We start from the raw sequence: 17,774 nt of genomic DNA, 5'->3' as shown, positions 1-17,774 counted from the left end.
CTACTCCGGAAGGCGGCTTGGGAATTTTCTGCAGAGCAGGGCCGAGCGGACGGCAAGTCTCCAGGAGGCCGGGAGAGCGTTCGCAGCTGCGGAGGCAGGCGAGACGCACGTGAGACCCGCCCGTCCCGGGCTACCGGGCTGCGCTAACTGCGGACACAGCCACGCCTTAAACTGACCCTCCTCGGCCGCCGTCGCCTCCACTCTGCGACTCCCTAGGAGTAAAGACGGACCAGAGGCGAGGAAAGGTACTGCGAACTACAGGACACAGCCATCGCTAGACAGTGTCTTTGGGGGCTATGCTGGCGTCACTTCCGCTTCCGTTCTGGAGGGTACCCCGGGAGATTCGGGTCTCAGGCCCCCTAGACAGAGGCTGGATTCTAGGAGCTGGCAAATGGCCCTAGGGGTTCAGAGTGTTCCTCCTGTGACGGACCCATGTTTGATTCCCAGCACAGCTGTCTGTAGCTCCATCACGCCTGACTTCAATCTTAAGCCTCTCTCTCTCTCTCTCTCTCTCTCTCTCTCTCTCTCTCTCTCTCTCTCTCTCTCTCTGTGTGTGTCTCTCTGTCTCTGTCTCTCTCTCTCCTCTCTCTCCTCTCTCTCCTCTCTCTGTCTCCCTCTCTCTGTCTCCCTCTCTCTCCCCTTCCTCCTTCTCTCTGCCTCCCTCTGTCTGTCTGTCTGTCTCCTTCCCTCTTTCCCTCTCTCCCTCTCTCTCCCTCTCCAAAGGCAGGCAGATCTCTGTGAATTCAGGGCTAGCCCGCATCGTGAGTCTGAGAGAGACTGAGGGTATTCTCAAGCCAAATATGAGTGACTATGGCCCGGAAACAAATTTGAAGTTACCCCAGATTCCACATGCAAATGTGGTAACTGTTTCACGAAATTCATAGTAACAGAACAATAACAAAAAAAAAATCATAAGCCAGTGAAAAGTATTAGCCAGCTGGCGACTACACTGAGTGGTCAAGATGTCAGTGTAGCCCCAGGCTTCCTCAGCGTGAGCTTTTAAGCACAAAAACCATGTTCTGGATAGACATACCTCAGTTAACAAGAACAGTTCCCCGGAAGTGGAACTTCAGGAGCTAAACAAGCCAGGCTAGTACATTTAGAGACTTTCCCAGAACTATAGGGACTTTGATGGATTAGGTCTTTTTTAGTTTTGGCAGGTAATGTTGTCTACATGCTGAGTTTTACAGCATGTATGATACTTCCATCATGGAGTCAGTGGTGCTAAGGTCTGTAACAATAGGACATTTCCTTAGTGATTGATGTGGCAGTGTCCAGCCTATTGTGGGAGGTGCCACCCTGGGCTGGTATTCCTGGGTTCTATAAGAGAGGAGGTTGATGGGGGCTGGAAAGCTGGCTCAGCTGCTCTTCCAGAGGACCTGGGTTCAATTCCCAGCACCCACATGGCAGCACACAACTGTCTGTATAATTCCAGTTTCAGGGGATACAACACACTCATACAGAAAAATAAATCTTTAAAATTTAAAGAATGGTGGGTGCTGAGCAAGTCATAGGAGCAAGCCAGTAAGCAGTACCCCTCCATGGCCTTCATCAGTTCCTGCCTCCAGGTTCTTGTCTGAGTTCCTGCCTTGCTTTCCTCCAGTGATGGATTGTGCTATGGAAAAGTGAGTGAAATTAACCCTTTTCTTCCTAGCTTGCTTTAGTCATGGTGTTTTATCACAGTGACAGAAGCTCTGACTGAGACAGGTCTCTTGCTAATGACATTTAATTCTTTAGTCCAGTTGGCCAGAAACCTTCAAACTTACCACAGGAGCAACTCTTAAACTTCTCTCTGAAACGTCACAAGCTATCTCTCAGTTGTTCAGATTGCTCTCTGCATCCTTATCTTCCAAACTCCCACAGAATAGCCCATTAAGCTTAAGTTTCAGTCAGTCTACTATATGACTGAGACCATGTATCAGAAAAGTGGAGAATATTGAGGATATACAGTAGATAAGGCTTTTCATTCTGAACTGATAGGATGGGTATTCTGGGGAGTGAACTATGCTAGACACTGGGAAGATTGTACCTCCCTGAAGAATTCAGCAAGTGAAAAAGAAATTCAGGAGACAGGGAGGGAAATAGGACTAGCAATATAAAAACCACTGTGTTTCAATATCCTTAAAAAGCATGTACTTACTTATGTATAGTGGTAACAAGACTGGCAACGGAATGCTGGACATAGGTAAAAAGAACTGGGGAGCAGTAAAGAACAACATCTATAACCATTAAAGATCCCAGAAGTGGGGAGACCCATGCAAAGCAGGATGGCCACAGTTGTAATTGTGAGAAACATCAAGCTGTGTCTTCTAACTGTTCTAGGTGCGTGTAATTGTTTAGAGTAGTCAGATATCAGCAAAGGCCAGAGAATTTCCAGCATCCCAGCTGCTCTTTCGATAAGAGATAATGGAGTGCTGCTGGGTTTTGTAGTACAGACGTCTTAACCTCTCCTAGTTCTTGATTTAACCCTCCTAATATTTGAGCTGTTACCATTAGTGGCTTTGTTAATAGCCCAGGCCAGTTTTGTAGTCGTCTGCTGAATTCCTACAAGGCCAGGTCCAAGCAGAAGAGAAGTAGCTACTGTAGCTGCCTCAGGGATGGACATAAGCTTTAAATGGTGATCACAATCATTGGGAAGGTTTCCACGTTCTGTGCATAATGCAGTCAGATGTCAGTCAATGTGGAAAGATGTGGCCACAACCACATACACCAGAAAAATTTGATTCAAAGAGAAGTGGAAGTATGCTTCCTGCAGAAAAGAGACCAGTCCACAGGTAAAGCTTTTTTCGTGCATTAAAAATTAGTTGTGTACAACCCCACACTGAGAATTTTCCTCAATATGTCAAAACATAAAAGAGTTATAGAAGACAAAAGACATGGAAGTCCTTGAATATATCGCTTAGGCTGGAATGTGACATTGTCCCTAGCAATGTTAACATAGTCAATAGGAGGAATTCCTAATCCCACCAAATTTGTCTTTAATGAATTTGGTATAGAGCTGGGCAGTGGTGATACACACCTTTGGTCCCAGCACTTAGGAGACAGAGGCAGGTGGATCTCAGTGAGTTCGAGGCCAGCCTGGTCTACAAAGCAAGTTCCAGGACAGCCAGGACTGTTACACAGAGAAACCCTGCCTTGAACCCACCCAAATTGATATAGAAGGGTCACCAAAAATGAAAAAAAGAAGTCTTATTAAGCACCCAATAGCCAATTGCAGCCATAAGATTATTGCCCAAGAGTCTTATTGACCTTAAAGCTAGTTCAGGGATGGACTGTGTGCTATAATAATATCCATTTTTTGCCCTTTTCCCATATTTGATAATGATATAGCCCTTGATCCCCAAATTCAGCTTGTAATTTAAATATTCCAAAATCAGTATTCCATTTTTTGATTGATAAATTATGTCATTACATATTCTCAGGCTCAGATTGTTTAAAAATTACTCCTTCCTTATCTTCTAATTAGCAATGCCAACCTCCAGAGTTCTAGTAACATGAACACTTGAACATCTCAATACTATAGGTTGGCCCAACTTTGGTGCCACCTGAAACTTTAGAGGTGGACAACTTAGTGTCATTATAATAAATAAATTATGGAGTTATAGCCTGATGATTTTACTTCAAGGTTCATTCTGCTTCCTGACACATTTTCTTTTTCTTTCTTTTCTTTCCTTCCCTTTCTTTCTCCTTCTTTCCTTCTTTTCTCCCCACCCTTACTTCTTTCTTTTGTTTTGGCTTTCGAGACAGGGTTTCTCTGTAGCTTTGGAGCCTGTCCTGGATCTCACTCTGTAGACCAGGCTGACCTTGAACCCACAGAGATCCACCTGCCTCTGCATCCCAAGTGAAGGGATAAAGGTGTACACCACCACTGCCTGGCTCTGACACATTTTCTTAATCTGTCCCCACTTAGGGATCTTGGTTCTGCTTAATGAATCTGTTGAGTTGCCGATTCTTTTGTACTGGTGATCTTCATCTTCTTGAAGGATTTTTTGAATGGGTCCTGATGTTGAAAATCCCATTGCTTTACAGTAGAGGTTTATATGCTGTTGTGATATTCACAACAGTTGATCTGAATCTGAAACAACACAAGCAAACTCACCTCTCCATGTTTCCATGGACCTGCTATGCCAGTCTTTCTCAGATGGGTAACACCACCATATAGTAGTTTTTAGCTTATTTTTAATGACCCTGTTTCTTTCCAATGGTTTCAGCATAGGGTTTGTTATGCTCATCCAAGATTTCAAAATTTGGAGTCTACAGAAATTTCATAAGTTGGCCATGAGGGGAAACTGGTAGAACTGCCCCCATTTAACTTATGAATATAAACCTTCAAGGAGTGATAGCTTGCTTTAGGTTAAACTTTGACAACATACAGAAGACTATATAAAGGGAGATACAAATTGGTCTCACCCTCCAGTCTTGTCTGTAAATGAGTTACATGTCTGTTTAAATGACTACAAACATAATTCTGGGCATTTAATGATTCATAAAGTAACAATACTTTAAATTGCCTTTTAATAGTTTATTATAAATGAGTAATTTTATAAGACTAGAATTTTATAAATTAAGGTAATTTATTCCCATTAAGATTTGGGCCTTAAGCCAGAACTTGGCATTAGGAAAATTATCGGGAATCCACAAGGATGATCCCAGCTAAAACCCTAAGCGTTAGTGGAGAGGGTGCCTGAATTGGCCTTCCCCTGGAATCAGATTGGTGACTACCTGAATTGTCATCATAGAACCTTTGTCCAGCAACTGATGGAAGCAGATGCAGAGATCCATAGCTAAGCACTGGGCCAAGCTCCCAGAGTCCAGTCAAAAACAGGGAGGAACGATAATATGAGCAAAGTGGTCAAGACCATTTTGGGGAAACCTACAGAACAGCTGACCTGAGCAAGTGGGAGCTCACTGACAGCAGGGAACCTGCAGAGGGCCAAACTAGGTCTCTGAATGTGAATGACAGTTGAGTGGCCTGGGCCACTGGCAGTGGGACCAGGATTTCTCTCTAGTGCTTGAACTGGCTTTTTGGAGCCCATTCCCTATGGAGGGATACCTTGCTCAGTCTAGATATAGGCGGGGAGAGCCTTGGTTCTGCCTCAAAGAGAGATGGGCCAGACTTTGTTGACTCCCCATGGGAAGCCTTGCCCTCTCTGAGGAGTGGGTGGGGGTGGGGTGAGGGGAAAGTAGGGAGGAAGGAGGAGGGTAGGGAGTAGGATGTAAAATGAGAAATTGGTATGTAAAATGAGAAATTGGTATGTAAAATAAGAAAAGATTTTAATAAAATCTTTATTTAAAATAAAAAATGTTTAAAAAATAAAAAAAAAGGTTTGAGCCTTAAAACTTATGATTTTTTTAATATAAACTGTTTAGCACCAAAGTAACTTTAAGTTATAAATACAGTTCAAGAAGACACTGGGAACCTCTTGGGCGTGGTTTTGAGCATCTGAGACCTCGAAGCCCATCCCCAGTAACACTTCCTCCAACAAGACCACTCCTACTTCAACAAGGCCATGCCTCCTAATAGTGCCACTCCCTATGGGCCTACAAGGACCATTTTTGTTGTTCATAATTAAAACTGTATTGAAAAACTGACACCAAAATAGGAGATCATCGTTGTATACTTTATAAAATCAAACACAGTTACATTGTCTTGGTAGAGTCACTGAACTTGATAAGGCTTTCTGTGAAAAACACAAACTCAGGAACGTGTATAGATGATTAGTGTTGCTTTCTTCTAAACGAACAGCCTTCTGTGAGCCTGGCTTTTCCTCCTGTGGGCTGGCACAGCTCTGTTGAACAACCTACACAAAGAACCAATGTCTGAGCATGGCTGAAAACTGTAGTAATCTTGTAGCAACCTGGACATTTCACATCCATGAAGTAAGAATCTGGGCTCTAAACCAGTCATTTCTTCTTATGTTTCTTCTTTTCCTCATTCAAGGAAGGGTGTAATAGGTCTCTAGTCAGAGGCATGGTGATGGCTCCACCAGCACCAGTGATCCAAATCTCTGAGGTGAGGTGCTTGCTGGCCATGAGACTATCTTTATTCAAACCACCACATATGTTTTTGTCTTTACCTGTTTTTTTGTTTTTTGTTTTTGTTTTTGTTTTTGTTTTTGGTTTTGGTTTTTCTTTGAGACAGGATTTCTCTATGTAGCTTTGGAGCCTATCCTAGTACTTGCTCTGTAGACCAGGCTAGCCTCGAACTCACAGGCATCAGCCTGCCTCTGCCTCCCAAGTGCTTGGATTAAAGAAGTGTGCCACCACCACCTACCCCCCGGCTAAAAATTTATTTATATTTTTACATGCATTGGTGTTTTGCCTGCATGTATGTCTGTATGCGGGTGTTGGACCTTGGAGTTACAGACAGTTGTGAGTTGCCATGTGGGTGCTTGAGTTGAACCCAGTCCTCTAGAAGAGCAGTCAGTGCTCTTAACTGCTGAGCCATCTCTCCAGCCCTAGAATTTTAGTTTTTAATCCTCCAATCCCACAACTTTATAGAACCAAAAGGGGATGCAGCACTCAGAGAGCCAAACATCTGTAACTATATTAGCTATCTGTGCCTTTCTATACAAATCTCTTGATTGAAAGTTTTTAAATACCATAATATATAAAGATATTAATAAATAAATCTACCATTTTTATAAGACATTGTCCTTAAAGGAGGGGGTTCCAGGCAATATTTATTTTTATTGGCTTATGCCCAGTATATTAACAGCCTTTTGTAGCTGTATAGGTGGACTTACTCCTTCTGTTCTTAGCTTTTAGCCTGCATATTGTTTGAGGTTTTACTCTTTGGCCTTTTTTGAGGGGCCTTCCACCCAGCTCCTAAGTAAATCATTCATGGAGGCTTATTCTTAGTTATGAATGCCTGGCCTTATCTTGGCTTGTTTCTTGCCAGCTTTCCTTAACTTATCCCATCTACTGTTTGCCTCTGGGCTTTTCCTGTTCTCTTACTTCTATGAATCTTACTCTTACTCTGTAGATTGCTGTGTAGCTGGATGGCTGGCCTCTGGAGTCCTCCTCTCTTGCTCCCCTCCTTCCTTGTTTCTCCTTCTATTTATTCTCTCTTCCTGCCAGCCCCTCCTATCCTTGCTCCTGCCTCGCTATTGGCCATTCAGCTTTTATTAGGACCACCAAGTGTTTTAGACAGGCACAGTAACACAGCTTCACAGAGTTAAACAAATGCAGCAGAAACAAAAGTCACACACCTTAAAATAATATTCCTCAATACCCGTATATCTTAGTTCCTCCAGAAAACCTTGAGGTCTAATGTAATTAAGGCCTAATTCCACACATGTAGCTAAGAGAGGGAGTGCCTGGACACTCAGGTGAAGGTCCATTGCCCTTGTGTATCGCCCCCTTTTTGAAGGATTATTAACACCCCAAAAGCCCAGCTTGTCCACAGAAGTTACTATGAGAGATTTTAGTTATAAGGTCACTTTTAACCTTTTTATGTACGAGCATCCTATTAGCTGATTTTCTTATATACACATTTATATCTAGTCCCTACTAGAAATAGCTTACATATTAATTGTTATTAACCACACCATGCCATTTAAAGGAGGTTTTGTTGATCTCCTTTTGCTTGTCATGGAGTTGGGGGACCAGCCTGACTCAGACAGAGGCATACCACATCAAAGGGCAAGGCAGTACTGAGAACAGAAAGAACATCCTATCTCAGAGGAAGTAAGTGAGCTTGGAGACCCGATTTCCATTGTAGGCTCCTATATAATATAAATTGTCATTTCTGGGTACAGAGCCCATCGACATTCTCTGATAGCATTGTCAAAGCCTAATGTTTCTAATAACACCTCTCTGAGATCGGATTGAGAGTTTCTTCATGCAACCAATTCACGAATAGAAGGAATTCAGCAGGGTTTTAACAGGTTCTGGTCATCTTGTTCCAGTCATGGGGTATGAGAGACTCTGTCCCAGCTAGCCCTCTCAATACTCCCATAGCACATGGAGGTTTAACTCTGTAAGAGGAGATGGCTTGTTTAAAATCTCTAAGTATCTTGTAGGGAGTAGGCTCATGTTCTGCATGTATTTTCCTCTTTTCCACAGGAAAGTTATCATCAACCCTGGGTAGAAAGGGTTAGTAAGGCACTGGGGCTACAAAGAGGTGAGGAATGATTGCCTCACGCCCCCCCTCCTTTTGAACTAAGTCCCTCCAGCTAATGTAGAAGCACCAACAGAGAAGGTTAATAAACAACTTTTCACAAAAGACCAAGCTACACAATTGACACTCACATGCAGAGGGCCTAGGTTGGTCCTGTGCCAGCTCCCTAGCTGTCCGTCCAGAGTTCATGAGCTCCCACTAGCTCAGGTCAGCTGTTTCTTGGTTTCCCCATCATGATCTTAACCTCTCTGCCCCTCCTTGCTCCTGTAATCCCTCCACCCTCTCTTCAACTGGACTCCTGGAGCTCAGCCCAGTACTTGGCTGTGGATCTCAGCTTCTGCTTCCATCAGGTACTGGATGAAGGCTCTATGATGACAACTAGGGCAGTCACCAATCTGATTACAGAGGAAGGGCAGTTCAGGGATCCTCTCCACTATTGCTAGGAGTCTTAGCTGGAGTTATCCCTAGTGGGTTCCTGGGAGCCTCCTTGCCACCAGGTTTCTCCCTAGCCCCACGATGGTTCCCACTATCAAGATATCTCCCCTGTCACTCTCCGCCTCCATCCTGCCCACGACTCGACCATCCCGATCACTCATGTTCCCATCCCCCCATTCCCTCCCCTTTACCCCCCCACCGCCCCCAATTTACCTAGAACACCCCACCCATTTCCTCTTCCTAGGGAGATCCACGTGTCCTTCTGAGGGTCCTCCTTGTTACCTAGCTTCTCTTGGGCTGAGGATTGTAGCCTAGTTATCTTTTGCTTTTTATCTAATATCCAGTTATGAGTAAGTACATACTGTGTTTGTCTTTCTGGGTCTGGGTTACCTCGCTCAGGGTGATTTTTTTTCTAGTTCCATCCATTTGCCTGTAAATTTCATGATGTCATTGTTTTTTTCTGCTGAGTAATACTCTTTTTGTGGGGCCCCTAGAAGTGAGACCAGGACCTGTTCCCAGTGCATGAGCTGGCTCTTTGGAACCTATTCTTTATGGTGGAATGCCTTGTTCAGTCTTGATGCAGGGGGAGGAGCTTGGTCACAGTGGGGGTGTGGGTTGTAGTGCAAGGATTCCCTGTGGTGGGTGAGCTGAGTCTGAGCCTTGGAAGGCTGCAGCTCTAGCTGCCTCATCAGTTCAATTGTTTCCCCTACAGATGAGGAGTTGATGGTCTGATGAGACCAGCAGTGAATAATTCCTATAGCTTTGGGGAGACGGGAGGCTTTTTAGCATGGCTGTAATTTGACCCGAGTTAGTTATTGATTCTCCTTTTGTTGTTAGTAGCCCACGCTCTTTCCAGATGGCAGCATGGGACAGAAGGATATGAAAAGCTTAATTGGAGTCTGTATAAACATTTAAGGTCCTCTTGCTGACTGGAAGGTACAGGTGAGAGTTATTAGGTCAGCATGTTGGTTAGTAGTATGGGTGGAGAGTACCCTGTTTCAACCACCCCAATATCTGACACTAAGGCATAGCCTGCTTTTCAGGTTCCCTCATGTGAAAAGTAGCTGTCATCTGTGTACCAGGTATAGGTGACTGAGGCAATATGCCCTCCTGTATGTGAGAGGGATGGGGCAATAGTTCTTCGAGGGGTTCAATGTAAGAATGAGGTGGGGAGTGGTTAGTGTTTGGTGGAGAAAAGAGATTTGAGATTTTGAGGGGTGGGGAAGAATAGAAACTAAGTGTGGCATCTCCTACTAGTGTTACATGAAGAGAAACCAAGAAGGAGGCAGAGTTTGTAACCCTTTATAAGTTAGGAGATGGGACAGGTTGTGGGGGAGAAGATAGTGGTGGGTGACCCAAAAGTTAGTTTTTTGATTGGTGAATGAGGAGCTCAGTGGCTGCTAAAGCTTGTGTGCGGGGTGCCCATCCCTGGGTGGTAAGATCTAGCTTTTTTTTAAGGATATGCTACAGATGCAAAGGAAGGCTCCAGATGGTGGCCTAGAACCCCAAAGGCATATCCCTCTTTTTCTGTTACACAGAGGGAGAAAGGACATGTTAGGTCTGGGAGATGAAGGGCTCGAGTCTGGAGGAGAGCCTGTTGGAGCTTCTGAAAAGGCTTAGTAATGGGATTGAGGAGATGTTCATGTGGGGGGCCCAAAGCTGCCTCATATAAGGGGTGAGCAAGGAGGGAAAAAAGAGGGGATCCAGGAACGGAAGAAGCCAGATATTCCTAGGAACAATAACATTTCCTCTTTAGTAGAGGGGGCTGCAAGAGACTGGATTGGGTGTTTTCTTTCTAATGTCTTTGTGAGTTGGGGTAATGGTTAGTCCCAAGTAGGTGACCTGAGAAGTTGATGGTTGGACCTTGGAAGGTGAGATTCTGTAGCCCCAGCTGGACAAGAAATTTAGAAGAGCAGAGGTGTTAGTTTGGCTAATTTTTAAGGATAGGATGCAAAGTAAAATGTCATCTACATACTATATGAGTTTGGATTTGGGGAGAGACAAAGAGTAGGTCAGAAGCTAGGGCCTAGCCAAATAGATGTGGGCTGTCTCAGAACCCCTGGGATAGGGCAGTCCAGGTGAGCTGTGTGGAGAGGTGGGTGTCAGGGTTAGTCCAAGTGAAAACAAAGATATTTTGAGACTGAGTGCTGCAAAGATATTTTGAGACTGAGTGCTGAGAGGGCTAGAGAAGAAAGCATCCTTGAGATCAAGAACTGAGAAATGAGAGGTCCCTGGGTTGTACTGGAAAAAAGGGTGTGGGAATCTGGCATCACTGGATAGAGGGGGACCATTGCAGAAATAATGAGCCAGAGGTTTGAACTAGGTGGTAAGTCATGTTAGGTTTCTTAACTGTAAGCATAGGGGTGTTAAAAGGAGAAGATGTAGGACAAAGTAGTTTTTTTTTTTTCTTAGAAGTCAGAGGTGATATGTTTAAGTCCCCTAAGGCTCTGGAGCAAGGGTGGATACAGAAGTATCAGATCCCCTTGGAGCTGGAGTTCCAGGCAGTTGTGAGCTGCTTGACATGGGTGTTGGGGAACAGAACTCTGGTCCTCTGGAAGAGCAACAAGTGCTCTGCTGGGCCATCTTTCCAGCCTTCTTTTGTTTTATTTTATTTTATTTTTAAATTAAAGTCAAATGTAGCCCAGGCTGGCCTAAAACTAGTTATGTAATGGAATATGACTTTGAACTTATGATCCTCCTGTCTCTGTCCTGAGAGGACTGAAACTACAGGTATGGACCATCCATAACTTTAGGCAGTGTTGGGGATAGAATACAGGCTTCCTGTGTTCTGGCTGACACTCTAGAAAACTAAGCTTAGCTGCATATCCAGCACTCACTATCTTGTTAGAGAGTAAAACTTAGAACACCAGTTTCCTTTGAGATTGGTCATTTGGGGTAAGATATCATATCTCATTGGAAGTTAGGCTCTAAATTATAAGGCCTCACAAATCAGAAGACAGGTTCCAAGTAGTAAGATCTGATTGTGGAGTGAGAATTTCTGCTTTCATTTTTGGCTTTTTTTTCTCTATTCTCCAAACCTCAACAAAGAATCAGGATGCTTGTTTATGTCCTCTGTTCTGGTGTGTGTTTGTTTTTTTATTTTTTAAAAGATTTTATTTATTTATTATGTATACAACATTCTGCTTCCATGTATATCTGCACACCAGAAGAGGGCACCAGATCTCATAATGGATGGTTGTGAGCCACCACGTGGTTGCTGGGAATTGAACTCAGGACCTCTGGAAGAGCAGTCGGTGCTCTTAACCTCTAAGCCACCTCTTCAGCCCGTGTGTTTGTTTTTTGTAATTTAAGATTTATTTATTGGGCAGTTGAGAGGTATAGCCAGGTGGATATCTGTGTGTTCAAGGCAATCCTGGTCTACATAATGAACTCTAGGCCAGCCAGGACTACACAGAAAGATTCTCTCTCTTCCTCTCTGTGGATGGCTATTCTTGGTCAACTTGACTACACCTGGAACTAACTAAACCCAAAAGTAAAGGGGACACTTGTAATGGATTTTTGCCTAATTTGAGGTAGGAAGGTCCACGTCTAATCTGGATCTTTGAGGTAGGAATATTTTCCTTTACTACAGACTTTTTGAGCTGGAAAAAACACGACTCTAATCCAGTCTTGAAGTGGAAAGTACACATTTAATCTAGGTCATATGAGCTGTGAAAACCCACCTTTAATATAGTCCACACCTGCTAGAAGCCTACATAAGGACACAGAAGAAGGAAGCTTCTGAGCTTTGCCTGATGGCTGTCACCTCACTAGCATGTCCATTTCTTCACTGGTGTTAGAGCCTACTTCTTCAGGATCCCAGCATATACTGAAAACCAGCTGAGACATCCAGCCTTATGAACTGAGCAACTACTGGGTTCTTGGATTTTCCATTAACAGACAGCCATTGTTAGATTAGCTGGGCTGCAGTGTGTAAGCCATTCTAATAGATCCACTTCCTATATACAGAGATCAATTCAGTCTATTTTCAGTCTATAACTTCTGTAATTCTAGAGAACACTAATTCTCTCTCTCTCTCTCTCTCTCTCTCTATATATATATATTATATATATATATATATATACATATATATAATATATATATATGTATGTACACACACATATATTCATATAAGATATAGCACCAATGACAGAATGAAGAAGTAATTTAATGGGGCTAGAGTGTTGGATTGATTGGTAGTTAAGGTCAATATACTGCTTTTGCAGAGAACTAGTGTTCAGTTCCTAGCACCCAGATTGTGTGGCTTACAGCAGCTTTTAACTCCAGCTTCAGGGGGATCTGACACTTTTGGCCTCTGCAGGCATGTACACACACACACACACACAAATAAAAAACACCTTTAAGGGGCTAGAGAGATGACTCAGTGGTTAAGAGCACTGGCTGCTCTTTCAGAGGTCCTGGGTTCAATTTCCAGCACCCACATGGCAGGTCACAACTGTCTGTAACTCCAGTTCCAGCGGATCAGATACCTGTACACAGATATACATGCAGGCAAAACACCAATTGACATAAAATAAATTAATCTTTAAAAACCACCTTTAAAAGGATTTTTATGTTTGTGTATGGATAGTTTTGCCTGCATGTATGTTTGTGCAATACGTGTGTGCAGTTCCCAAGAAGGCCAGAAGAGATTGGATCCCCTGGAATGGTTAAGCTGCCATGTGGGTACTGAGAACTAAACACTGACCCTCTGCAAAAGCAGTCAATGCTTTTAATCTTTGACTTCTCTCTCTGTCCCCTAATTTTTTATCTTAAAAATAATAAGGTCTATAGGATGGTTTAGTGTGTACAGGTGCTTTCCCTAAGATACAACCTTCCATCTTATAGGGAAGCTGTATAAAACTCAGGGAGTAAACAACTCAATAGCTTTAGGAAGTCTCTAAAACTGGCCTTTTTCACTAAGCCTATTTACTTTTCTGTTCTGTGATAAAACACCATGTCTTATAAAAGAAAGAATTTAAACTGGGGCCCATGATTCCAGAGGCTTAAAGTCCATGACCATCATGGTAGGAAACATGACTGCAGGCAGGCAGCAGGCAGCAGGCAGCAGGCAGCAGGCACAGGCAGCAGGCAGCAGGCAGCAGGCAGGGAGGCAGGGAGGCAGGGAGGCAGGGAGGCAGGGAGGCAAGCAGGGAGGGAGGGAGGGAGGGAGCCAGGCAGGCAGCAGGCAGGCAGCAGACATAGTACTAGAGCAGCAGCCAAAAGCTTACATCTTAATCCACAGCACTAGTCAGAGGGAAAAAAAGCAAACTGGGAATAACACAGGCTTTTGAAACCTCAAAGCCTACCCCTATTGGGGGCATTTTCATTCAAACGACACAACCTCTGCCTCCTCAAGCTTATAAGCAGTAAGAATTGATGAGAGACACCAACACAAGCTGAGCAGTCTGAAAGAGAATCACATCAACTAAGCTGCCTGGAAAGAACAAGCTGTCAAGCTGCCTACAGGTTATCCAGTGCACTCCATGCTGGGGTAGGATTTTGGTGATGCACTGCCTTTGAGTCATTTCTGCTCCTGTAACTAAACTGTCACCCATATTCCTGTGAGTAAATGCAATGAAAATCATTGGTTCACTACTTTGTTTTACTATCTGTTCTTCCTTCCTTTTCCAGTTGTTTTGTTTTGAGACAGGGTCTTTCTACATACCCCTGGCTGTTCTGGCACTATGTAGACCAGGCTGACCTCGAACTCCTTGTCTGTTCTTTATCTAGTATAAGTAGACATTTGCTCACATCCCCCCCAGAAACTGAGCCACACAACATTCCTGGAAGTCACATAAAGGTGGAAGGAGAGAGCCTACTCCACACAGCTGTACTCTGGTCTTCATATGTGTGCTATGGCACACATATGTACATGTGCATACACACATGCACAGTTACACAATAAATAATAACTAACAGAATAATAATAATAATAATAATAATAATAATAATAATAATAATAATAATAACAATAACAATCGTGGGGGCTGGAGAGATGGCTCAGTAGTTAAGAGCACTGCCTGTTCTTCCAGAGGTCCTCAGTTCAATTCCTGACAACCATATTGTGGCTCACAACCATCTGTAATGAGATCTTGTGCCCTCTTCTGGCCTGCAGGGATGCGTGCAGGCAGAACACTGTATACATAATAAATAAATGAATACTTAAAGAAAAAAATAAATATTTTACATGATGACCATTCTATTTAAAAACTTTTGTGTGTGTGTGTGATTTTATGTGCATGTGCCAGTAGTGTCAGAGTGCCCTGGAACTGGAGTTGTGGGCCACCCATCATAAATACTGAGAATTGAACTCTGGTCCTCTACAACAGCAGTACATGCTTTTAACTACTGAGCCATCACTCAAGACCCTGAATTTATTTTAAAAAAATTCTTTGAGAATTTTTAAATTTTGTGTACAATGAAATGTGTTCTTATTTACCTCTATTTCCCCATAACTGCCCCCCGTTTATTCCTTCATGTACATAAAGATGAAAGGGCTTGGTGACATCAGGTAGAGTTAAAGCAGAGGCCTGTACAAGCACCTCTTTCAAATTCTTAAAGGCCTCTTCATGGCCCTCAGTCCATTCCAAGGGCTGTTGTCTCCTTCCATATGCAAGTACAAGGGCTTGGCAATTTTAATGAATCCTGGTATCCAGAGGTGACAACACCCAACAGCACCCAACAGAATCCTGGAATTCCCTAAACTGCTCCAGTCTCCTGAGGGCTAGAATTACAAGTGTGTACCACATCTGACTTTTAAATGTCTATAGTTATTAAGCTTTGTGAGTTCTTAAGTAATTGTGACTTGAGGAATATGAAAATACTCTCCCATATAGCTTACAATCATAAGGCTTCTCTCCAGTGTGGGCCCTCTGATGCACAGAAAGGTTTGAGTTAGGAGCAAAAGCTTTCCCACATCCTTCACATTATTGGGATTTTCCCCAGGATGGATTTGCAAGTGTCAGTTTAGGTCTGAAGAAGCAGTGTAGGATTTCCACATTCTTCATGTTCTTAAATGTTCAATAAGACAGAAAGATCTAGCAAAGTCGTTCCCACATTCTTTACAAACAAAAAGCGTTTCTCCAGTGTGTGTTCTTATGTGTGAAACAAGGCAAGTAGAGGTAGAGAAGGCTTTCCCACATTTCTTACATCCACGGGACTTCTCTCCACTGTGAGAATGTACATGTTTAGTAAGTCCTGATGGCTGAGTGAAGGTTTTCCCACATTCATTGCATTTATAGGGCTCTATTCCTGTGTGCGTTTGAATGTGCTTCTTAAGGTGTGAGGAATTTCCAAAAGCATTTCTACATTTCTTACAGTCATAAGTTTTTTTTTTCAGTATGTATACTTACATGTTTAGTTAAGTAGGAGGAAGGCTTTCCCATGTTCCTCACATTCATAGGTCTTCTCTCTCTCTCTCTCTCTCTCTCTCTCTCTCTCTCTCTCTCTCTCTCTCTCTCTGAGACAGGGGTCCTCTGTGTAGCAGCTCTGGCTTTCCTGGAACTCTCTTTGTAGACCAGGCTGTCCTTGAACTCACAGATGCCTCTGCCTCTGCTTCCCGAGTGCTGGGATTAAAAGCTTGTGCCACCCCTGCCCAGCCATAGTTTTTCTCTTTCCTGTGAATTCAGACATGTTGAGAAAGGCTCCAAAATTGAGGAAAAGGTTTCCCACATTCTGTACATTTACAAGGCTTCTCTCTGGCGTGGGTTCTCATGTGCTTACTGAGGTAAGTGGGATACTTAAAACTTTTTCCACATTATTTGAATCTATAGGGAGTTTTTACACTGAGACTTCCAAGATCTGTGGAAAGAATCAAACTGCTTCCATACTCAATCCATTCATAGGTTTTTTTTTTTCCATTGTAGGTTTCCAGACGGACCTGAAGATTTGACTGGTTAACAAAGGCTTGCCCACAGTCACTGCAGCCAAAAGGATTCTCTTGCAATCATGTGATCTTGCACATATCATTAGGAGTTGGCTGAGACTCATTAAGTTCAGAAAGTTTCTCTCTAATAGAATTGAATAAGTCTCTTCCATGCTGAAAACATTCACAATTGCTCCCTGTATCTTGAATTCTCTTGTATGCCTTAGCATCCAAGTGTTTGATAGAGACTTCATCATATTGAGTAAAGTCACAGACTTCACAGACATCACTGATTTTTCTTTGTGGATAAATGGAATGAGTAAAGTCCACTGTTTAGTAAATAATGAGAATTTTCATAAATTGTGTTACATTTGTATCTGTCCTCCTAATTGGGTGATGGAACTATACTGATAAGGTCCTGTGTCATTTTCTAATTGTATGTATAAAGAATGTACACTTATGGAAACTCTACGGAAAATAGTATTTTGTGGTTTTTAAAGGGTTTGGGGTGTGTGTGTGTGTGTGTGTGTGTGTGTGTGTGTGTGTGTGTGTGTGTAAGAAGAAATCAGGGAAGTTAGAGGGATGGCTCAGCAGTTAAGAACACATATTGCTGTTGCCAAGGATCTAGGTTCAATTCCCAACACCCATATTGTAGCTCACAACCATTTGTAACCCCAGTTCCAGAGGGTCCAACAGGGATGCATGTAGTACACATATATTCATGCAGGTGAAACATGCATACACATAAAATTTTTTCAAAGGAAGAAAATGTTTATTTTGGCCCAAGTTGGATAAAGTCACATTTTTTTTTCAAGACAGGGTTTCTCTGTGACTTTGGAGGCTGTCCTGGAACTAGTTCTTGTAGTCCAGGCTGGTCTCGAACTCACAGAGATCTGCCTGCCTCTGCCTCCCGAGTGCTGGGATTAAAGGCGTGTGCCACCACTGCCCGGAAAAGTCACACTTTTTATGAGACACTTTGGACATCCCCACAGATACTGTAGTCACAGGATCTCTCTAGATATTGTTCCCTTCTGGGTAGATGCTTCTTCTCCCAGAATGCTCAAACTTTTCTGAATGTAGAAAAAAGATTTTATTTATTAATCTTACCACATGTATCCCACTGTAGGTTTGTTCCTTCAACAACTCCTGTTGAAATCTAGACTTACCACTAAAAAGTTGCATTTCATTTTCTGAAGGGAAGAAAGGGTTTGAAGGAAGATATAGTTGAATTCATGTTTTGTTTTTTGTTTGCTTGTTTTGTTTGTTAAGACTGTGTTTTTGTTAGTGTGTATGTAGATGTGTTTGTGTAGATGTATGCCATATGTCTGTGATTCCCACAGATACCAGAAG

At 43.0% G+C, this 17,774-nt stretch overlaps 1 protein-coding gene and 1 long non-coding RNA gene across 2 annotated transcripts; one reads left to right on the top strand and one right to left on the bottom strand.

The window, feature by feature from the left end:
* The first annotated feature begins 109 nt into the window (after positions 1-109).
* Positions 110-16,895, top strand: LOC103161691. Its single transcript, XR_003484632.2, has 2 exons — positions 110-245; positions 16,426-16,895. It is a non-coding gene; the product is annotated as an uncharacterized LOC103161691 (long non-coding RNA).
* On the bottom strand, positions 5,644-5,901 carry LOC100765331 (40S ribosomal protein S27-like). Its single transcript, XM_027411457.2, has one exon. It carries the CDS (start codon positions 5,875-5,877, stop codon positions 5,719-5,721), a length of 159 nt encoding a protein of 52 aa, XP_027267258.1. The 5' UTR covers positions 5,878-5,901; the 3' UTR covers positions 5,644-5,718.
* Positions 16,896-17,774: the final 879 nt, after the last annotated feature.

The sequence above is a fragment of the Cricetulus griseus genome, chromosome 4 (assembly GCF_003668045.3).
Source record: "Cricetulus griseus strain 17A/GY chromosome 4, alternate assembly CriGri-PICRH-1.0, whole genome shotgun sequence".
Taxonomy (NCBI): Eukaryota; Metazoa; Chordata; class Mammalia; order Rodentia; family Cricetidae; genus Cricetulus; species Cricetulus griseus.
The sequence above is the reverse complement of the archived record's forward strand: the minus strand, read 5'-3'. Positions and strand labels throughout refer to the sequence as shown.

Coding starts and splice junctions, on each gene's coding strand:
- LOC100765331 (XM_027411457.2), bottom strand. CDS start 5,877: ATGGATGTGAAATGTCCAGGTTGCTACAAGATTACTACAGTTTTCAGC.